Consider the following 24,122-nt stretch of genomic DNA (forward strand, 5'->3'; position numbering starts at 1 on the left):
TGATGGTGAGACTAATTTCATTTTTTATGTTTTTAAAACAGGTACATTATACATTATTGTCTGTGTCATGAGTACCAGACACCGGCGGATGGCTTTTACAGCCGCCAGTTGCTTCTCCGCGTGAACAACGTTACCACCCTGACCATTTTATGGGACGATCGCCAAGTACAAGTATGCCCTTACGTGGTACTAACGGCTAGATGCAACATACAGACCGTTGTGGTGGCCTAGTGCCTCGTTGTTGGAACAGCCATGCGATTATCAGTGCGACCGAAGAGCTTATTTTATCGTAAACCAACACCCTGTGTACTGCACACGAACATCGCTTGCCTGGATCGAGAGCAAATAAAAATGCAAATCGCTGATTATTCTCTAAACATTTGATGTCAAATAAATGTACTTCACCAAATTTACAATCTTGCGGTTTGATTTGAAAGTACAGTTTCATATTCCGAATTGTGGCGCGCTGTGTTGTGAGCTGATCTGTGTTGGTTTCCGGGTTCTGTGTGGAGTCGCGTAGAAGACGCCTGGGCGCGTTTGCCTACGCAGCACAGTCACGTCACGGAGAGAGGCGGGGAATATGAATGTTTTAATAAAGTCTGTTTCAGGGGCGGGGGATTTGATTTAGTGCCGCAAAAGCAGGTCAGCCAGGGCGATGCGGAAAGTGATAGGATTATCACAAAATGGCAGCTGATTTCGAGTGCGTTAATGGACGAAAAGTCGGGTAAGGTCCATAGGAAAGTTTTATACGATCTACCGATTTATGCTTAAAAACACATGGCCGAACCGTAGGGACAATAAAAAAAAAGTCCCGGAACTATCCTTTAAGCTTCATTTTTGACTATTGTTTGCTGGGCAACTTTTTCACTGCAGAGGCATTTTCACCACGACTTTTTCACGGACTACATTTTTGTTGGCAACATTTATACCAGATACCAAAAATGTGCATGCATTTAAATAAGCAGAAACGTCTTTCCTCGGTCACAACATAGCAGTTGCGTGCATCAACCAAAAAGTAAATACTGACAAATGTCTCATTACCTAGGACCATTTGCCAGGTAATGCTTCTGTTGGTGTCATCACTTCTGCCGTTTCAACAGAAAATATACATGTGTAATATACCCATAAAGGAAGTAGATGTGGGCTAATATCGGATATGGTTATATCTATCTACTTCCCCTTCTTGTTTTAACTTACAATTATTTCTATTTCATTCAGAATCGAACACTGATTATGTTTAATATCAATATCTGCATTGACTTTAATTCCTGTCCTTTTAAATTGTCTATCATTTCAGTGGTCAACATTGGTTTACAGACTGAAACAGTACATTCCATTGTGCTTCCAGTAATAGTTCAAAGGAGCCGCAGATACACTAAGCTCCAGTGACACTCCAGCATAAGCATGCTAAGACTGGTTGCAGTTTCAGCATTACACTTCCGATAAGTCTCATAGGACAGCCATCTTGGGCATAAAACTGTTTAAATCTTGTTTTTTACAGCTGCGATAGCCTAGATGAAGTATGTTGGTCAATGCTCTTCAACTTTCAAATAGGACCAAGATTATCTCAATTTCTGGTGTCATCGTGCTGGTGCTTTCTAATGTCTGTGTGGTATAGGGCAGCGAGGGCTGTCGATGTCGCCTGCTGCTCCCTTTTGACAGAACAGAAGCTTGGAGCTTGAATTAAGCAATAAGCCCTGAGCGGGGGTGGGGGGCATTACCACTTCAGGTAATCAACCGGGGCCCATAGTTACAGGCCGAGCAAAACGATAATTGAAAAAAATAGCAAAAAGTAAACAAATAAAATGGCCGCCATGGAAATGGGAGAAGGGTCTAGACGTAGTCCCTTCTTCTTTCCATGACAGCCTGTCGCAGATCTGGAGCAGACCCTCTGAGCACAGAAGTTTTCCCAGTGCAACCACTCCCGAAATGGACTGAAAAGAAGGTAAGTGGGGAGGGAGTGCGGGGGGAATTCTGTGAATGGGGGAGAAGAGAGGGTAGAGGGGGACCACACTTACTTCGTTCCCCGGCAGTGGAAGGTGGCAGCCTCCAGACATGAGGGGCTAGGAGGGGGAGGAGTACCCCTTGTAATTCCCCCGTTCCGAGCCTCCTCATTGGCTGGGAGGCTCGGAAAAGTTTAGAAGACTCAAGCCCGACAATGAATGCAAAGTAGCCATTAGATGGAGGTTAAATTCTGAGCCAAAAGGAGTTTACTAGCTCTTTGTAAAATATTTGAAATTCCATTTCTAGAGTTATATTTTGAGACTCTTACAAGAATGAAACTGACCCTTTCGCTCGCTTGTTCATAAATGTGTGGCTGAAATTGAGGGATTGCTGGTAGCAATTCTAGATATTGTGTAGCAAAATTGCAAAATCTTTATTTAGATACGCATGTTGTAGACTAACAGGATATTCTCTTTTGTTCATTAAGAAGAAACATGCAACTGATCTAACATAACTTTTTTTGGCAAGGCATTCTAAGCAGATATTGAGAGAAACGGCCAACCATACAATTATTTCTTGAATCCAATTACAGGTATTCTGTGAAATAAGCTCAGAGGAAACCGAAAACTATACTTCCCCTCAAAACGCAGAAAATGTTTTAAAGTAGGAGAAGAGAAATGAATGTATATAGGAAGATTGTGAACGGAATCCCTGATTGCATGCCAGTAGTTATTCTAATCTACGCATGCTCTACCCCTGCTGAACCCTTTCTAATCGCCACCATTGGAAATTTTATACTGACGCCCAGGTTAAAATTCTGCTTTTGTTACTAGAGTTGGGAAAGGGACTGGGAAAAAGCACAATTTTGTGGCCACAAGCTACTTCCATGGAGATGCTACCGGACTTTTCCTCCCGGTACAAATGTGTGGGCACAACTTTGTCGCACCAGTGCAAATGGTCTGTTATATAGACCAAAATATGAAGTAACATGTCACTATTTTTCAAAGTGTATATACTGCTACACAATTTGAATCAATATTTGCATTGTCATTTGCATCTTAATTGGGCTTTAAATATTTGTCTCCAAGTGGTTTAGTCTCTTTACATTTTGCACGGGTTCATGTTTTGGCAGTTCAATGCCAAGTTGTTCTTTCCACTCTTGATATGATATGATATGATATGGCATTTATAACGCGCCTATACACAAGTGTTTCAAGGCGCGACGAGGCAAGGGAGGGGGAATAAAAGCAGGACAGACAACGATCTTACTAGGCCAGGTGTCATTCAAATCGCGCAAGTGCAGGGAAGGAGGGAGAGGGAAAGTGCGTGGGGGAGGGAAGAGGGGAAAGTGCAGTACAAGGATAATAAAATAAATAAGATAATAAAACGGCCAGCTGGTGGCAAGTGCGGGGTAAGTGCAGACATAAGTGCTGGGAGGGGGACTGTAGGGATGCAGAAAACATTCCAGGGGGTTGCCAGGGAGGCAGTGCAGGTGTGCAGCTGGCAGGGTCTGGGCCCAAGATCAGAAAGTGTGGCCAGGTGACCAGTGCAGTTTCAGCCAGGAATTCAGCAGGGGATAGAGGGAGATAAGGCGGAGGCAAACAGGAAGGTTTTGAGGTGCTTCCGGAACCAGAGATGGTTCTCCTCAAGTTTCAGAGAGGCAGGAAGGCTGTTCCAGAGAGAGGCCCCTGCTGAAGAGAGAGATCTACCACCAACTCGTTGCTTGGAGGAAGCAACTGACCATGAGGGAGTTGGAGGCGGATGAGCGAAGAGTGCGAGAAGGAAGATATTTACAAAGAGAGAGTTGAGGTAATGCGGCCCCAGACCCCAGAAGGCCTTGTGGACAATGCAAAGGGTTTTAAACTTAATCCTCGCATCCTTCGTTCTCCAGCACTTCTCTTTCATTCTTTGCCTTCCCATTGCCCTTTCTCTAATCTGCACCAATTACAGCACAGCCAACCTCTTTGCTATACCTGGCTCTATTGCATCCATCTGGCAAAAAAAACCAATATATGCCTACTTACCACTCCACGTCCTCCCCTTACGCCTTTCCTTCCTCATTTCAATTTTGTCGGCTACCTCCTTCTTTTACCTCTTCATCTGCCTCTCATCTTCTGTGCGTGGTTCAGCCATCCTCAACACTCCATATCCCTTCATTGAGCTCTTTTTATCACCCCTGAGCCCTTCTTCAATGTCTCATTATTCTCCTTTTGGCACATATCCTTCCTTCTACTCTTTACAGTCCTCATTGTTTTCACTATTTAGCCCTTATCCTTCATCTCATTCTCCACCACTAAGACCTCCATCTTCCCATCTTAACACCCCTTAGCCCTTCCCCATACCTCAGCCCTTCTCCAGCCTCCATCACCCTTTTTAACCAAACTTTGCTTCTAATGCTTCTATCTGTCTCCCATCATTCTTTTGTCTTCTAAGCCTTTTCTGTTCTCTCATCTTTCTCAACTCCATCCCATTTCCCGTTCTGCACTACCTCTCCCCTCATTCCCCTCCCTTATTACCTTCCTCTCCTCTTCCCAATAGTGCATTTCAAATCCTTCCTTTATTTTCTCCTGTCTGAGATTATTTTCTCCTTTGTGCTTCTACCTTGACATGACATGATGGGTTATTTATAACGCGCTTAATACCTAGAGGTTTGTAAGCCTGGTGCTCTGTGTTGTCTTGCTTCCAAGGCGAGCATGTTGTCCCTGAGCTACCCTCCAGAGCAACCTACCCTACACTCCCTTTATTCACTTTCTCTTCTTTTCCACTAGCCCAGCTTTTCTCCCTCACCGTCTTCCTCTCTGACCCTCTCCTCCTTTTCCTTCCTTCTACCCTTTCTACTCATACTTTGTCCATGTAATAGATTCCCCCATTTCTATCTGGTTAGTTCAAGCCCCTCCCCTCTCATGAGTCTTTCTTTAGTCTGTCCCCTCCTATCCTCGCCCAAGGCCTTCATCTTCAAGAGGAGTTGGCTTGGCTGTCTCAGCATCTTTTCTGGCAGGTCACCACTAGACTGTGTTCTCCTGTGCCCCACCCGCCCCCCATTCCCTCCTTGTTGGACAACTATTACTGTGCTGCTTCCTACACAAGAGGCTCCAAGTTGGAGGACTGACCAGCTCTAGTACTATTCTCAGTGCAAACTTCAGCTAGACTGTGGACTTGATGTGCATCCCATTATTCCACTGCATAGGCGTAGCAGCAAAATGGGAGTGACAAAAAAGCCAATCATGCAAAGACATTGGGAGACATCTTACATTAAATAGAAAACCAATGAAACTCTGCAGAAACCACAGGCGGATGAAGGTAGATTGCATTCCGTTTTTTCGTCAGTGTCCTCCCAATTGGGCAGGCTTGGGGGAACTGAAGCCAAGAGCGGCCATCTTGTGGTTGTTCAAATTCACATAGTCTTCTTTATAACTGTTTTTTCCATCTGTCCACTGTGCATCAAATGCAGCACTGGTTTCACAGCAACTCCCTTCTTGTGTGTAACTACGAAAAACCTGTTATGCTAGCACTTTCATCCCTTTGACTAATTGTGGCCAGGCCAACAATTTTCTATAGTTTCATAAATAGCTTTGTTCAAAACGAGTACAGCAAATCAATCTTCCACTATGACTTGGTGGGCACAGGTATGCTTTTCAACGCTCAGCTTGGAAGCACATTTTTTGTCTCTTAATAATTATGTCTCATGTTTTCTGCAATCTCTTTATGGATCGTAGAGCCCAAAATATTTTTTTACTCTTTTTTTAAATGATAGAGTGCAATAATGAACACTACTAAAAGGCTTATTGATGTGATTTCAAATGTACCAAGTGTTTTAGAAGAGCCATTGTTTTACTTGGTATGTTGAGGTCCTAAAACTTACATTAAAAAAAATCACATTTCAAAAACTCATTTACTTTTCTTTTGTTTATTTCAAAATATAACTAAATTCACAGAATTTTTTTGAAGTTTGGCATCAAATCGAATGTCCATCTGAAAAAATAAAGTTTCGTGGGCGAACATCGATTTTGTCCTGGATTTTGATCCTTGTGATGATAGAAGTTAGAAATCAGCCTGGATGCTATAAAACACGCATTACGAGTGGATGTGCTTTTGTTTGCCAATCCTTGTGCCGCATCATTTCTTGATGAGTTATGCTTCCAGGTTATCAGGAAGTAGTCCACAGAAGTTGTAAACAGGAGGATGTGTCACTGCTATAAAATGGTTTCCGCAATTGCATCATGTTGTTAAGGCCTGTGAGATAACAAAATACAATCTCAATTACTGTATTAAAGCTTGTGTGTCAAGTTTGCTATTTATGCATATCCACTGTCAGGCAATACCTATTATTGTGCTAGTTCAGTGTACAACTAACGAAGCAAATGATTAGGGTTATTATAAGCATTTTCAAACATAACTCTAATGAATTAATTCCACATGATACTTACTCAGTCCGCATCTTGCGGTGACCTTGGATGCACAACTAACATTCACCTGCAATTTCATTTGGCCACAAAAATCTTAGTACAAAGTTCAGGAATTCTATGTGCAATTCGCAATGATTAGCAAATGCAATTACCCATCGAAAGATATTCTACCCACCCTTTATAGCAAAGATATTTATTGGCACAATAGCAGATGGCTAGCGACTAACATTCCCTAAACAAGTCCTTTATACCCGGAGACAGACAGTTATTTCATAGCACGGCATTGGTGGGTCTGGTCAGGATCTGCAGTTTTCCCAGTCAAAAACCACTGGCAAAATGTAACCCCATGTGGTGAGAAGCGCCTGTACCACTGTAAGAGTTGCTTAATGATGTGACCTAGAAGGACGATCACACATGTTATCAATAAGAATACCCTTATCCATGTCACAATCGCGTCTAATGATTCCAGCCAAAAGATAGCCAGTGCTAAAATTGAGCTTCCGAATGGTCCAGCTATTCTGAAGGGAAATATGCAACCCACCTTTGGGTCTACCTAGGGCCCCCTTCTGGGCAGATGAGTGTATAGCAAGCCACCCTAGGTTCTAACTAGGGCCCCCTTCTGGGCAGTGAAGTATATAGCAATACTTCCACCAAATTCAATAAGCTCCACACATCAGGTCTCCTGGAGAAGCATCAGGGAGAACAAATGAGCAAACTCAATATGAAAGGCCCAAAACAGGTATAACACCTGCATTCGTAGCATCAGTATACTTCAAGTAGTCCTAGCACTTCCATCCTGTCTGGTGCTTGAGTTAGCAGTGCTTGAACCCGCAGAAGAGTCCTCGTTAACTTTGCCATATTTCAGCCTAGGAATGTTAGCAATAAACAATTCTTACCCAACCCACGCTTAAACAAATAATGTTCATGTACCATTACAAAATCTAACAATTCTCTGGTCTGGAAAAACCACATAAAAAGTTGGTGCGATACTGGAAATGCAATGGAGGGACAGGGACTCCATGTCCTTGTCCCGTACTCCCTTATTATGTGTGTTCTGTGTTATTTTCTGCACAGGAGTCCATGTGGGACTCCTGGAAGTGCAGCTCTTCCTCTTTTTGGTTGTAATAAACAGTCTCGTGGGATACCCTTATGGCACCCATGGGTGGGGGTACAACGCTGTACCCCTAGTGTATGATTTTGGGCACCTATGTGTGGTCCACAGAGCAGGGTATGGGCTGGTGGCAGCTCCATGCTGGATTTCACAGGTGCTCTGAGTATCCTCCATTTTGGGATACCCAGGCCCTGCCATAGGAATCAGTGGATTCCTGATAGGAGACAAGATGGCCCCTGTGGCCTCTTGGTTTTTATTACCTCTTACCTTTTTTCCCAAAGTCCTGGGAAGCCCTGACATTGTCCCTTCTCCTGACTGGCTGTTGGGTGGAAGAAGCATATATGGTATTGTGGGGAAGTCCTGGCCAGACTGGCTGGAGCCTTCCCAGTGACTGTATGTTGTGGGGACACCCTTGGGGTGGGACCTGGGTGAATGGAGTGTGTGACCAATATGAACTTCATGTTATGGGTGTCTGGTATCCGTGTGTGTGACACAAAGAAGAAGACAGCCCTGCCCGAAACTGATATGAATGCAGTGTGGTGTGCTGAAAGGCTGGGTGCTTGCCCCAATCCACATTCCTTGTTATGGGTGTCTGGATGGAAGTGAATGAATGAATGCACTGTGAGCCTGATTGGCTGCCTGCCTGCATGAATTCCCTTTGGAATGATTGGCTGCCTGAGCTTGGCTCAGCACCGTGAATGAGAGACAGAACAGTATATCTGGGGACCTCTCACTTACCAGAATTGTTCAGAAGCGGAGGTTGAAACTTGATGCTTAACCTTGGAGCCCAGCCGGAAGAAGAAGGTTTTGCTGCTGCTTGCCGTCAACGAAATCCGAAAGCTGTCCATTCTTCAAGGACTGATCTGATCCAAGAGAAGACCTGGGTAAGAGACCTTTTTCCTGAGCTACGAGGGAACATCGTGCAAAAAGCTAATCTTCACCAAGGCTCTCTGGAAGTCACTCCCGAAAAACTGTTGACTGGAGAAGGGGACCTCCAAGGAATCTGAAGTGAAGCACCCAGACATCGAAGTCCATCGTCGTCGACCAGGGTTCGGAGGACTGCCGTAACTGCTGGAACTCCATTGAGTCGTGTTGCCCAGAAGCGGGGACAGCTTGACGCTGTGCTGCTCAGCGACTGGAGCCGCAACGCTCCACCCTTTGCCTAAGACATTGAAACCAAGGGCTTCCTTGCCATCACCGTTGACCGCTTAGTCCTGCCAGAGAAAGTCGAGGTCGTCGACGAACCAAGGAGAATCCGCCAGTGGGTTTCCCGCCACCCAAAGTCCACAAAGACACAGACCAACGAAGATCTGAAAGCCAGCCATGGTCGAGTCCCGACCGTCAACGCCAACGCCGACACCCGCTGCCGGGCCCATGTACTTCATCAATCTGCTTTGCAGCAACAAACTCCTGTCATCGAGATGCACTGCATGCCTCAACAGGACGTCCACGTCTGATCGTCGATGAGCACTACGAAGGTCGAAGCTGCTCTCTGGATGACAGTGTTCACATTTTATTTGCGGAATCTCAATGCCCTGTGTCTCCTGCTTTAAAGGGGGTTCACCCAGGAGGGATCCGTCGACGAACCGTCGAAGAAACTCTGCTAAACTCAGGTACATTGGGGTAGTAGTAGGCTTTAGCAGGAAACAAGACTATTTTAAACATATATGGACTGTGGACTAGGCTTGTTGAAACACTTTATTTACAGGTTGCCCAGGCAGGGGGATCCTCACACAGAAATGTTTATGGAAGTGGGACAAACTATTCTGCCATTGTTTAACCTAACTTGTCTTCCTTCCTAGGTCTGATGTTGATTCACATTGCTATTTGACTTGTATGTTATTTAAACTGTCAGCAGTTGGTGCATTTTAAAGAAGTCAAGAGTTAACTGTGGTACCACATAGACATTGGGCCTCATTAGGAGTTTGGAGGTAGCCATGCTGTTCTTAGCGGCATGGCTACCGCCATACCGGGTACCGGGTCTGGGTCCCGAGAACAGGGAATTAACGGACCATGACAACTTTAGCGGGCCCGGTAATTCCCATTCTCGGGACCCGGTCCCGGTACATCCCCATTCCCATTTGAGTACCCATACGGCTCAATGGGAATGGGGAGGATGCTAACAACGGACCCGTTAATGACGGGCCCGTGGTTAGCATCCGGGTCTGCTAACGGGTCCCGCTCTGCAGTCTGGTCTGGCCAGGCATCCAGAATGGGACCCGCTGCAGACCTCGTAATGTGGCGGCCCGGAATGAACAGTGCCGGTCCCTTACCGGCACCGTTCATTCCGCGGCCGCCTATCTCCTAATGAGGCCCATTGTACATATTTACCATAGAAGATTTGCCAAAGATCAAAGTTTATTATTGATTGTGTATATACATTGAACCTTATTTATATAAAGAACTGTGTTATCACATAACATAGTTTGTGGACATTCCTTTGTGGGGGCTTGGGGATTACACTGTACTTAAGAACCAGCCCGGATCAGCCCCTGAGAGCTTAAGCCTGGGTGCTCGTCCATTGCTACCAACAATAGGGAACCTTGGCTGGGGTGCTCTGTGCTTCAACTCTGCCATATAGAGGGAAGGACTACAGATGCCCCCTCCAGTCTTTACAGTTGGTAAGGAGGATTCTTCAACCTGATCAACGAGCACAATGTCTTAACTAGTGACAACTCTTAACGGAATGATACTTTGGAGTGTTTGTGGAAAGTTAGCCCGATTAATAAGAGGGCAGCTACCATGAACGCACATACTTGACAATTGTAGCACAGTATGCCATTCAGTGTCCGAGTCTATATTACAATTAGTCAGGGTGCCAACAGACACCAGGGGCCAGGTTACAGAAACTTTGAACTGGTGCAAGTGCAAAGTTTGCACGATATTATCACTAGGGAAAAGTTTGCCCTATTTTTAAAAACACGAATACAAAATGGTATTAGCACTAGGGCAAACTTTGCCAAGGTGCAAACATGCATCAAAAGTTATCATTTTTGCCCTAGGGACATTTTTGCCCTTGTGGTTATAGGATGCCAAACTGCACTTGTCATAGTACAATGGTTTTCTTTTTATTTCCCAGTGTTATTAAAATAGGACAAACTTTGCCCTAGTGTTAATACCGTGCAAACTTGCACTTGCACCAGTGCAACGTTTCTGTAACCTAGCCCCAGGCTGGGACAACACCTGCAAACATTAGGTGCAATATCTATCAGCCGGAGCGGGAACGGAAAAGCGCATCAAAAAAGAGGAAAGCTGAAGGTATGAGGGATAAATAAACATGAACTCTTTGTGAGGGTAATCAAAGGGATAGAAGGTAGAGATGGAGTTTGTGTTAGTTTGCATACCGCTGATGAGTGAAAGGGCTAGCAAATAATGCTCCTGAGAATGAACATATAACCCATGAGGCAGTTTCTAGTATTCTAACGAAGTAATGGAATCAGTCCGTGAGTGGTTGCATGATGGGATTAAATGGTGCTCCAATGTACCTTTGAAATATGAAGGCTTGTTTATGGGTCAGGTGTTATCGTAACCTGCCAGATGGATAATCTGTGACTGACCTGCAGGTTGTCAGAAGTGACAGAGCCAGGAGTGGACTGAGTGCAAGGTGAATGTGGTGGAGCGCGGAGAGGAATGCGGAGTGTGGACCACCACTCAGAGTGCCATACTTGCTCGGCAACATCCTGGGGTCTAGGCAAAATTGAGATGGAATAATGTAGTTTACTATGAAATAAAAGGTTGGGTTCAAAGTGGCCAAAACCTCCAATGTTCCACAAAACTCCACGCTAGTCCCCAGTACAGACCCATAGAATTAGTTGCTTACTGAGGGTGTCTAGTCCGAAGGCATACAAAGAGATAATTCATTTCCACCGTGAGCGAATTAATTAATTAATTAATGCATGGCAGTCTATCTGAGCCATAGATAATAGTCAGGAAAGGACAACACTTGAGCAGGGCACCTGTCCAGTATAAAGCCTTAACAACATTTTGTCAAAATAAACTATTTCAGAATAGGAATACCTGATTCTCTTTGGGATTCTACAAGCATTACTTGTGTAATGATTCTGGAACAAAATAAAGTCAATATATTTATCTTTGGCAATTGTAAAACAAGTCAGATAGGATACTGAGGCTTGGATAGCCACCAAATATTCTTCTCAATGATGGCCATCATCTCTATTAAGTATTTTAAATGTACTGTTGCCATTTACAGTGCCCCACACCATATTTGTAAATTCTCCCAGTTTAGGGCAGTATCTGTGTCAAATCCAACCTGCAACCCCTTCCAAGACCCCATAGTTTGAAATGAAGTTCACGTCTCTGAGAAATGTGCTGCCTTCTTCCTGACAAATGGGTATAACGAGTATGCCCTGAGTCAGCCTTATAGTGGGGAACATTTGATGTCCTAACACAAACCTGCAAATGTGACCACCACACATTTCTGAACCCTCAAACCCTCAAACCCTCAGATCCCAGGATGATCCCAGGGCAGGACTATCCCCCGACCCTTTTCCCACAGGGTTCAAAGAAGCCATGGACAGGTGCTGCAAACTATAATCACTGGGTCTGTTTAGCAAACAGCAAGCAAGTACAATTTTATCGAGCAAAGAATTCTTGCTCAGAGTGCTGCTTGTCTGCTAACAAGTGAGAATGCAAGCCCTACCCACACTATACAGGAGAAGCTCATGATCAAGACTGCAGCAGAAGGGAGAATCCGGACAGCAGATCCCACACCGGCAGATATGAACAGTGTCATGATGGAGTCCGGAAGCTGACAGTAGAAGGCCTCCTGATTCCAACATGGTGAAACACCATTTTGTAAGCTTGCTGTGTGGAGCCGTCACCCCAAACAGATTGCAAATAGTTACATGCAGCGGTTGTGATAGGTCTGAGTCCAACGTATGGGCACACTCAAACACGACCCAGATATAGGTGCTCATAATTCACAAAAAAATGTCCCAATTATGAATCGGGCAGAGCATGGAAACAGGTTAGGGAAAAGAAAGGATGGGGGTGTTCACAGTTGTTGGAGAAAGCAGACGTGAGTGAGAGAGTGACAAGCGGAATAAAGTAGAGGTGGTGTAGAAGGGTTGTGAGTGTAAGAGAGATATAAAGGAGAACGAAGAACAGTTGGAGGAGGACAGAGAATGTGAGGGAGGAGATGAGGATGGAGACCACTGCGAGGATGTAGAGACAGAGAAGGGAGAGAAAAGAGAGTATTTGGAGTAGTAAGATCGAAAATATAGAGGAGCAGAGGAAAGAAAACATGTATAGAGAAGAGAAGTGAAGAAGGTGGAACAGGAAAATAACTGCCTGCAGGAGAACAGAGACTTAAGAAGCTGAGTCGTCAAGAGTAGCTGGGGGGCCAGACCAGAGCAGCTTTGAGAAACTTGTGGACCAACCACACCGCTAACACTGTCCAGAGAGAGACATATGCCAGTCTGGAGAGGAACAACATAGTACAATACCCTGGGGTTCATCTGTGTGTAGGAACCGATGCCTTACCCTGTTAAGGCAACCTACAGATCTGGGATACTTGTGCATGCAGCTGCAAGTCCAGGAGGATCAACAAGGCTTCCAGATGGACTCAAGCAGACCAAGAAAGACACGCTGGCCAAGAAATTATTGTCTGTGAGCACTTGAAATATCCCAGAACCTGTGAGTGACTGTTTGACGTACACAGTCCCAAGACCAGAAGGGGAAACCCCCTGGAACTTTATCACTTGTTATTTTTATTCCGAGATCCATGCCAAGATTTGCACTTAGATTCCCCCTTTAAGTTGACCTCTTGCAGATAACCTGCACATGCGTTTCTTCTTCACCACTGGAACCAAAATGAAGAGACAAGATTTACAGGAAATTGGTTTTGAGGCTTCTGTTGATCCTGCTGCCGTTATACAGTACACATATAATCTTCTGACGCCTCAGTGCATGATGGTGGATTCCATCTTCCTTCAATCTTGGAATAAAGAATCGCTTTTTATTCAAGGCTAAGTCTTGAAGTTTGTGCTTTTTGTGTTTGAATTTGTTTTTTTCCCATCTTAGTTCATTGCTGAATTAGCATTCATATAGTTTGCATAAAGCTGGACAATGAGGTACAATGGTAGCTGAAGTTTGAATTTCATGTTGCTCTTAAATTCTAGCTGCCATTGCGCAATAAAAGGGGAACCTTTAGTACAGCCAAGGACTCAGGAACTAAATATTACTTACAAAAGTTCTGGTTGGATATAATGAAAATAAACTCCTCATGTTTCACTATTAAACACATTTTCTATAAAAAAAAATGAATGGCACTAATTCAGCAATCAAAAATATATTACATTTCTTATTATTTTTGTATAAATCATCAACCAAAGATTATTCATAGTTTATGTTATCATTTTTCAATTACATTAAACATAGGTATTTACCAGTGATTGTTTATTGCAAAATGTATAAAACCTAAAATACAAAAACTTATTTTGGACTTAAATTAGGGAAAAATGTTGCTGGTACCATTCAGGAGAAGGTGTGCAGGATTTATTGAACTCAGGAGCCATTACCTATGTAATGAACAAATTGAAAGCATAAGAGTTAGCACATCAATGGACAATGAAAGAATTACTGAGATGTGTACATTAAATTAAATATTTGCAGGTCTTTAATCCTGCACTGTTAGAACAACAATCATAGATTAAAGAGAAGATCAATGACTAAGAGGCTAGATGAAATAGAAGAGACACACACAGACTATTACCAAGAAGAACTCAATGTTTGTTTGAATAACAATTTGGTGATTGTTATAAGATTTATATGAAAAGAGCATTTTTTTGTATATTTCTCACTATACAAAGATGCCCTGAAGAAGAGCTAAGTGCTTGAAAAACGTGTTGAGTAGGCAAATAGAAAAAGACTATTGGGAATAGAAAACAGATTGTGAAGATAAAGTTAATAAAACAACATTAATTTGGAATAGAAAAAGGAGTTTTTCTTTTTTCTCAGGGATAGAGCGCAGACATTGTGCCAAATGATTTAATGTATTTTGTGTTTTGTGATTTATAGACATATGGAGAAGTGTCTAAAGTTTGGGTGGTTTGTGACACCATCAGAAATGTAAAGGCCCCAGGCAGTATTCTCTTCTCCAAACTGTTCGATTAGTACAAGATGTATATATTTAAGCTATTTGTTCACATATAGAAAAATAGCAGGACAATAAAATACAAATATACATAGGTAATTTACAAACAATCAACATCCAATATATTAATTAATTTAAAAAAAAAAACACAGCAAGCTTGCTCATGTCAATGATCTACATATCTAGACACCTTAACTCTAGATACATACAAAATACCTAGAGAGTAGTGCAGGACATCTATATCAAACTTAATAGTTGCGAAAATCAAGGACTGTCATGGATGGGCAGGATCGTTTCTCAGAAGATGACAGTACTACCCCATAAGCACTGTTTTTTCAGAATCTTCCAATTTAGATATTGAGAGCTACAATAAACAAAGTCCAGTTCAGTTGTATGACTTTTAGTCAAATAGTAAGATGTCTTGGGTACCCAAAAGGGTTCTGCTTGCAACACAGTTTATGGCGGGATTGGCATTACCCAACATAAAAAAATACCTACCAGCTTCTCAGCTCAAGGCAATCCTGGAATGGATGACCAAAGCCTGATGGGAACAAATGGGACACTAGAATATACAAACAAGTACTGGTCTGGACCATCATAAAGTGCCATGGGTTCAAGAATACCTCAGTAAGCAACACTTTCTAGTATTGGGTGTTGGTGAGGGGGCCATAGAAGTGTTCAGTTGTCTTCTTAAAATGGTCTGCTCAGATTGACGGCTAACAAATGAATACTTTGGACATACTCAGGTTGGGGCAACTGTTTAAAGACTGTTTTCTTCTAATATTTGCAGTGCAGCATTTTACCTTAGGGACAGGGAGAGGTTTAACAACATCAAATTGAGACATAGGATAACTGACAGGAGAGTTGCTAAGTTGGGCAGAAGGGAATAATGTATTTCAACAAACTGAAATCCTTCTCTAAGAATTTAATCTCACAACTGTAAAGGGTGATTGGTAGGGATGACATGAAAGAACAGCCTGCTCACATGCATGTTTGGGGGAGAGATCTGTGGACATCTACACATTCTGAACAGTTGGCAGACATTTGGGAGAGGGGTGCCTTGCTGTGTGTGTGTGGTTTAATTAAAATGCACATACCTTGTGTTATAGGTGGTGCATCACTCCTTAGAGGTTGCATAAAATGTTCCCACAAATTAAGTAAGAATGCTAAAAGGGATGTAGACATGACAGGGACACATGCCATATCTGGTGAAACAGCTGCAATATTTAAATATATTGGAAGCATCGCATTTAATGAATTGCCATCTGGAAAGGGAGTGAAATCCCATGTATTTTGATTATTTGTTAAGTAATAACATTATGTAAGTAATTCAATCTCTGAAACAGTAATCTACTGATCAGATTCCCCTTTCATAAGCTGCATGCCAAAAGCATAGTGTGTATCTGTGTCCTGCTGCATCAGTACCCTGATTAGCAGTGCCTGCTCTACCAGTGACACAGAGCAGGTTCAGAGGTCACAGCTGCCCATTTGACAGCTACAGTGACAGCAAAGTTCCTGCATTGCAGGGGCTGGATTAAAAATATGCAAACTTGTACCAAACTAGGATCATCATAAATAGCCCATGATGGTGGTAGGGTAAACTCGAAGAATAAAGATGTGCCTGGGTTAAGGCATGGTGCATGGCAATACTTATGACCATTAAAGCCACATGTGTCAGCTCCTGTGAGCCACGCTCAGCTGTGGAACATGATGTGTATTTGTTCCAGACAAGGCTTACCCTGCCGACCGGCAGGACTTTAGCCTTTGGGGATTGCTTCACTTTGTTCCTTTGTAAGGGCAGGTAACGCCCTTTCACCAAGGATAGCCACTCCACAGGAGGCTGTCCTGGTAACAGGAATCAAAGAGCACACCCATTCACAAAGGGCTGGGCCTCACAATAGGGTCTGCATTTCTAAAGGCCTTTGATTCTGTTGAGAAGGAATGTGGGCGGGGTTAGTGTAGCCAGGGAGACAGCTTTACAGTTTGGGTAAGATTCTGCCATCTTGTTTTTCTCTGCCTCTTTCTTTCCTAACCCCTCCACTTCCTGTAGCACAAGCACTTTGGGTGTGATGTCAAAAGGGCAAAGCCAACTCATTTCAAGAGCAGGGATTGGATCCCTAAGGCAGGCTAGCTTTAGTTTAATTATCTGTGGGCTTTCACCTTTTAACGAAGGGGTCTCATAACACTTCTTTGAATCTTTGAATCATCTTGGACTCATCCTTTGGATTCCAATCCTGAAAGAAGATTTTCTTGGATCCTGCTGGGAGAGCTGTACTTTCCAAAGTCCTTGAGTTGGGAGGTGAAGGTAGGTGTTCCAAGGCAGATGCCAGCTCTGCCAACCAAACCATCCCCAGGGACCATTGGAGGTTAACTCTGCTGATGGACCAAGACCACATCTATGCCAGCCACCCTCTCCCTGGGTCCTCACCATGTTGAAGGACCCCTGAAGGTGTTTGCCACCCTCCCTCATGTTTGGGAGCCTAAGTAAGTATTAATCTTGTCACTTGAGGCCCTGGAGGGGGACTCACAGCACCTGGAAGCCAGAACAGCTGAGATCATTGTTTTCAACATCGACCCACTGCAAGCCGTGATTCGAGCGTGTTCAACACTGAGAAAACTATGAGGACCCTTCCACACTGCCTTCAGTGGTCATTGTCTTTCGAACCACCATGTGCCTGTTTGACTCCGGTGGCCACCATACTGTGCCAGCTAAAGCATATTGTTGCCTCGGCTCGACCCAGTATCTCTTCCTTGCATTGCTTGACTCCCCGTCCGCGGCACCAGCCTCTTCACCGATGCTCCTTTAAGCTGATTGACTCAGCCCTGGTGTCCCCCAAAGTGCAACCACTGAACCCCGCATAGAATCGACTTGCATGCAAATCCCGGTACCAGCTTAACCGCCATCGATTCGCATTCAACGAACTGAACCTGGTCACCACCTGATCCGCAAAGCATAGGTATACGATTTGAAACCACAGCTATCTTCTGTTAGACTCTGACTCGATGCCAGCTTGCTATTGGACCACCATGACTGCCGCATCTTCAATGAAAGAGAACTCACAGTCCACGCTGAGAAGCCTGGTATGATGCTGTCAAACCACCAACACCGTTTCAAATGTATTATTGACTAATATCTGCCCCCTGTTGGATTTATGGGGTCTAGAGAATGGATAGGCCATTTAAATCCCTTTTGCAACCTCACAAACATATCCTTTGAACATTGTGGTCTTTTATTGCCTTTTCTCCCCCTGTCTTATTACTCAGAGTGCACTTATTCTATCTCTGCATATTATGTGATCCTTCTTTGAGGGTGGATTGTAACAGGGGTTTCTAGTGTACATGGTGTGTTTGATTAAAGTGCATACTTTTATGGAACCTTCATTACACATTCCTTTATTTTGGACTGTTATATTCGCTGTTTGGGTTACTACTGAACCACATTTACACCGCTCTTGAGAGTATAGTTTTCCCTCAGCCCACATTGCGATAAAAGGTGAAGGGATATATCGCTTAACTGTGCCTGTTTTATTATTGTGTTGGCTCTTGGTTTGTAGAAGTGTGAGGGTTGAGTGTGCACATTAGACTTTACTCATCCTTGTACTCCTGCAGGAAGAAGTCAATTTGTCACACCCACAATGCGCAAGTAATTAACATATTCATGCCCACTGATCCCATCCTTTTGTGTGCAAGAGATGATCAAGGTTTGTACCAGATGAAGACCTGTATGTGTACATTGATTAAATAAATGCTTGTAGTGGCTATAATTTGAAATACTCCAAAACTGTAAACAGGAAGACACATCTGCAATCAATATTTAGGTGGGCAAAACCTTGGGATATTTATGGAATAGTAAAAATGACAGTGTCTAACAGGGAAAATTACATTTTTAGCACACTGCGGGCACATTCCAGACTTTGTGGATGAGGAGGAGAATGATGTGTGGTGTCTGCTGGGAGGCTTATGGTATTTCTATTTTATGACCCACAGTGGTTTGATGTATATTTCATGTTGGTGCACACTGTTTACCAATGAATCTGGTTTCTCCCTTGCTGCCACTTGTGGTTATCCTCCTTCCTTCTCTTCTATTTCTTTGCTCTTTGGTTATTTTCTGCTTTCTTGACAGGTATATGTGATACATACTTTTATTGCATCTGATTTGGGTATTTTTATCGAACAATGCTTTGGTGGATCACTTGGAGATTGCTGCATTGTACTGTATGTATGATGATGACCTATGAAATTCAATGAAAAGACAGTTCCAACAAGAAATTCGGCCTCAGTACACATGTGGTGATAGTAAATCTGTGGAATTACTGACAAACTCAATTGCTGTTACTGCCACTTGGTCCCCTGGGGTACCCACAGGACTTCATGGGGATGTTTGGTGGATTTACCACTTGCGAAATTACTGTGCAGTAGGTAAATCCTGCACTTTGACTTTCAAATGTATAATTTGTCGAAGCGAGAAAAACTGCAGTAATTCCGTTACTGCCAAAAAAGATGGCTGTAATTGAATGACCTCCACTTTCTTCCTCCACCACCCAGCCTGCAAAGAGGCTCATAGCATTATGTATGCTTAATGAAGCCAATTTATGTACATTTTGGTAATCTCTAAAGCAACCAAAATTCATCCCGATATAGAAGATCATATCGCTATTGACACGACTTTTTCATATGATTCTGTAGTCATTCACTGTATTTGTTTTACTATGAATGATGGGGTGGCAACAGAAGAAACAAATGCAAACATCTGAAGACCTTGAACTCAACACCTTTAGCACCACCATTTCACTGTGGATCAGCAGTTCGTCTAAAAAATCTGCAGCACTGAAAAAGACAACGCGACTTGAAAGATTTGTGAGCAACACCAAAGTGTGAAGATGCTGGCCATGTGGCACAACACGCTACTGAATACAAATCTGCAAGAGTGTGAGACTCAAGAATCAACAAATAAATACAAATAATGAGCAACATTGGTTATGTTTAATACAGTCATTAGGGAGTGATGGGGCCCTCTGTTTAACTGACCATCATAGCCTTCGTTCCCTATAGCAGGGCTATTAACCTTGGTTCTTCAGAGGTTTTGGACAACAAAAGCCATGATCGCTCAACTCTGGCTATGCTTCCCATGGCCAATGAGGGCTGCAATGCTGTCGAGCCATGGGTTGCATGCCCCCTTATACTCATTAGTTCTATTTTGTATACATTTTGAAGTAGATTTCAACTTTGTTGATAGAGCATTACTCTGGAGGACACTGGGAAGTGAGCGTATGGCTGTTGCACTGGTACAAATAAGAAAACATCAATGCATGAGTTCGTTTTGGAATGAATGGGTAAGAATTACTAACTTCATCACTAGCAAAAGAGTGTGCCATGGATGCAACATGGCCACTGGTTATTTTTAAAACTGAAAACCTGGAGCTGATTTCCAAACATCTATGGTTGCAGCGATGCAACAGTGTTTTGCCCTTGAAACTCTGCACATGAAGATGTTGACTTGCAAGCCCTTGATTCGTGAAAGGGACTTGTGATGTATATAAAGGGCTTTGCTCTCAGCTTGTTGTTGAAGATCCCTGATTGTTACTGGCGATCTTAGGGAGTGTTTTCATGCAGGTTTATTTTCTCCCTATGTTGCAATTCTATGTTCCTGGGTATATCTATCCCTGGTAGCTGATTAAATCCACATGAATACATTTCGTTTTGTGTTACCTCATTTCCATTATCTACTCTTCTGTACTTTTCCTTCCATCCTTATAATCAACTATAGAGAAAAAGGGATCTTAGGATAAGTGTTGGATCAGTGAGACTTGCTGATTGGATGTCCCTTTTGGATCAAAACTGCTGAAAGATTACACAAGCTCTGGGCATTAGATCCTTATCACTTTAGCAGTTATATTTTCGATTTTTTGATTAACCTGTGTGGTGTTCAGATCTCATTGGGGGGTACGGATCCATTACCTTTTCTTTCAGCTTTGGGAAGTCCTGAGTTGGTTTAGTGGATGTGAGGTATAACGAGGGCCACCCCTTTCTCCCGAAGTGAAGTGAAGGGGAGGGGCAAACTATGCACTTTTGGTTCCTGACCACTGTATTTGTATTTGTTTGAAGAACAGGGACGTCAGTTTCAATCAGAAATTAGTTACAATAAAACATTTACGGATGGTGGAGGCATTGCTTGTAGAGCAACAACAGAACAAAGATCTGAAAAAGTGTTGGGCCAATTTATGAGGGTGTGAACAAAGTGGGACATAGAAGAGGGATAAAACAAAACAAAACAAAACAAAATCACAAAAAATCAGAAACAGATAGCTTATAAAAATAACATTAACCTAGCGGGGTAAATACTTCAAGCTAAAAAGAACTGTTGTACAAATATGCAAAATTACTTATTATGTGACACTGGAGGGAGCTGTGGATGTTAGGTAGAAAGGATGGGGGAGAAGGTAGGGGGAGCAACCTGTGTAGCAAATAAGTGATGTTTAAGCTGAGCTTTGAAGAAATCCACAATGGGGCTAGCTTAGATTGTGATAGGCAGCGGTGTCCAATGAAGGGGAGGGAACAGGGAGAAAGAGCTTAACAGGGAGCAGGGGGCATGGGCCAGTGAGGCTGAGTGCAAAGGAGGAGGGGAGGGAACAAGATGGTGATAAGACAGGGATGCAGTCAGACACACTGAGGCACAGGACCATTGATAGCTTTGTAGACTGGAGAAGGAACCTGCAAAGGGATCAGTTGTGTGGAGAGCCAACCAGCATTGTGCTACTAGTTAAAAGTAGGGGAGGTTCTGGGTTGGGTGTAGAGACTGAGGGTAGTGAAGTTGAGGACTTTCTCTAGAGAGAGGAAGAAATAGAGAGGCAGTTCAAGGAGTAGGCATGAGCAGTACATGATGTTTCTGGGCATGAGGGTGCGATAAGAGTTCTCAGGAGTAGTAAGTAGGGAATAGATGAATTTTCTGAATATTGAGGTGGTTAACTGGAATAGCAGAGATGGGGATCTGTGAACTGTATTGCAACAAGAGGACACATTTAATCTAACATTGCCTTAGTGGAATTTGACCCAGTAAGTTGGTAGCTGCCTCTCAGTAACTCTCCTCAAAAGAACCTTACTGGAACATGTTATCTTAACACGCTAAAGTTGCAAGCCACTGACAGCATATGAGACAGCAAAATATCAAAGGAATGGAGGAAGGTAATTTCCTAATGAATACACTCTCAGCTCATAAGCATGCTTTGAATATAGCAATGGCTACATCTCCTCAGCCCTGCATTCTAGAAAGGGGCACACCAGGAAACATCTTCTTGAGCCAGTGTGGCATTTTGGAGCAGGTGCATGCAGCCACTCTATGTTACGCTCATACCTCAAGCTCCAGCAATATCCAAGCCAACCTGTTTACTTTCAAATAAACACACAGTTTCTATCTTGTTTTTAGCCTTTTAACATTGAACATCTGCCTGCGGCCAGGGCGCGCACATCATCTTTCCAAAACCCAGCGCTTCTCTTGAATGAAGACACGTGGCCTTTGGAAGTGTGCACATCCCCATGCACCACTCTCTTTGTGACACTGCAATGCCTTTGCCATGGCATTGTAGTATCTTGGCTCCAACCAGACAGCCATGACCACTAAAGTCCACTGACACTCTCCACACATGCTGCTATGTTAGTGCACCTCCAAGCATACAGCAGATGGCAAAATGTTTCTTCGCTGCAAGGCCTTATATTGATCTGTGCCACAGCCCCTTTGTTTGATACACACTCACCTAACTAACTAGGCTGTTGGCCAAATAAATACACACACACACATCTTGCATTTTGGCCAAGATAATGGGCCTCATTACAAGTTCGGAGGTAGCCTGCCAGTAATACAGGCAGGCTACCTCCAAACTTGCGAAAAAATCTGGCACCCGCGAATGGGCAATTACCGGGTCAAGCCGTGTTTGGCGGACCCGGTAATTGCCCATTCACGGGTGCCAGTAATAAGGGACTCCCCATCCCCATTCGGCCCCATAGTGCTGAATGGGAATGGGGAGGGTGCTAGCACCGGTACTGTTAGTAATGGTACCGGTGCTACCATCATGTTCTCCTCGCGGGTGCCGGTACGGCCACCAGGTCAGACCTCGTAGTATGGCGGTACGGTAGCAATGTCATTTAAAGCATGATAAAGCTGACATGAAACTTTCATGCCTATGTGGTACAGACTCCCGCTATCCATTCTTGTTCTCCAGCCAGAATAATTAATAATCACAGGAGGCATTTGGTCACCATAAAATGCCTGCTTTTTACTCTGGCATATACTTGTGTTAATGTATACAGGCCCTCTCTCACCAGAGTCATCCCCCGCCATTATTTTGGCCCCCTGGGACACAGCGTGTCTACTTTAGGTGAGGCAGGGTTTAGGTGTTTGCTGTTGGCGGTAGTGCTCCGTGAAAGAAATAGAGGCAGGCAATTGATGCCTAAAGGGTGTAGGGGAGACCCTTTGCCTTGCTTGGTGCCTCGGCGACAAAGGTTTTTGGGGATAGCCCACACTCTGCTCTGGTTTTCTTTTTCAGTGATACATTATTGATTTATCATTGACAGTCCAATCATCCTGCACTGTGAGGAGTGGGGGGGGGTCTTAAATGGGCACCTAGAACATACCAAATCTCCCTGAGGCCCTATAGTAGTCAATACAGAACATTAAAGCATGTTCTGGAGTTCAAAATTCTTCATGCTTGTATCTTTTTAATCCTGGCTTCAGACTACTTTTAGGGGTTATTCTGAGAAATGCAGTATTCTTCAGTAGAATCCTGTACGCAATGTGGCAAAGTACCCTGCTTTATTCTGGGGACTCCTAGGACAGCATTGGTGCACGCTGGCTTTTGTCCTACCGATAGCCTAGCAGTGAACCGTCAGTAGAGACACTTCAACACATTCTTTGTGAATCTTCATACACAGACAAGTAAGACTTGGAGCATTACCTCCACATCCCTCTTCCTAATCAGTACTTACTTTTGAGATATTAACTTCTATGACAGGAACCTTTTCTTTTAATTCATTTGGGCATCGCATCTTCTCCCTTGGGAGACATAGTTCTTCCACTAGCCCAAAATCCTTTCATTATTTTGTCCTGTGATGTGGAAGGGGCCAGACAAGGCGGCTAGACGGCCATCTCCTCACTGCTGGGTTTTTGAAGAGCGACATTTTTCAGCTCCTGTCTACATATGTCCTGCTAGGTGAGGACATATTCAGGGAAGTAGAAAGAAGGGCCTACCTGAGGGGCTGCAGAGCTAGGCCCTCATGTTGAGGCCATTGAGCATACTCTGTACAGTTCATGGGGAAAAAAGTCTGGTAGCAAGTGCATGCGGCGCCCACCAATGTTAGCACTTACCTGCTGTTGGGTCCCCTACATGCAATTTTAAGGGCCCAAGAGCTGTAGTGGACAAGGAAAGTGTGAAGGCAAGGCAAACTCTACTCCTTCTCATGGAAAAGCAAAGGCTTCCATCTTTACTAATGGCTTCCTATGAAATCCGCCTGGTCTTGATCAGGTGCAAAACCGAGGTGGGGGTTGCACAAGGAA

The 24,122-nt window shown here is 43.7% G+C and overlaps 1 protein-coding gene across 2 annotated transcripts in view; it reads right to left on the reverse strand.

The window, feature by feature from the left end:
* Window positions 1-5,835: 5,835 nt before the first annotated feature.
* The window catches only part of PDPN (podoplanin), a 299,528-nt gene continuing 281,241 nt past the window's right edge, over window positions 5,836-24,122 (reverse strand). Inside the window, exon 5 of one of the 2 annotated variants that reach the window (XM_069610900.1) lies at window positions 5,836-6,177. In XM_069610900.1, the coding sequence (XP_069467001.1) occupies window positions 6,171-6,177 (7 nt within the window). In that variant the 3' untranslated portion in view covers window positions 5,836-6,170. The remainder of the gene's footprint in view (window positions 6,178-24,122) is intronic. The other variant, XM_069610901.1, reaches the window with a different exon arrangement.

The sequence above is a fragment of the Ambystoma mexicanum genome, chromosome 8, assembly GCF_040938575.1.
Source record: "Ambystoma mexicanum isolate Mex_15411 chromosome 8, UKY_AmexF1_1, whole genome shotgun sequence".
Classification (NCBI taxonomy): Eukaryota; Metazoa; Chordata; class Amphibia; order Caudata; family Ambystomatidae; genus Ambystoma; species Ambystoma mexicanum.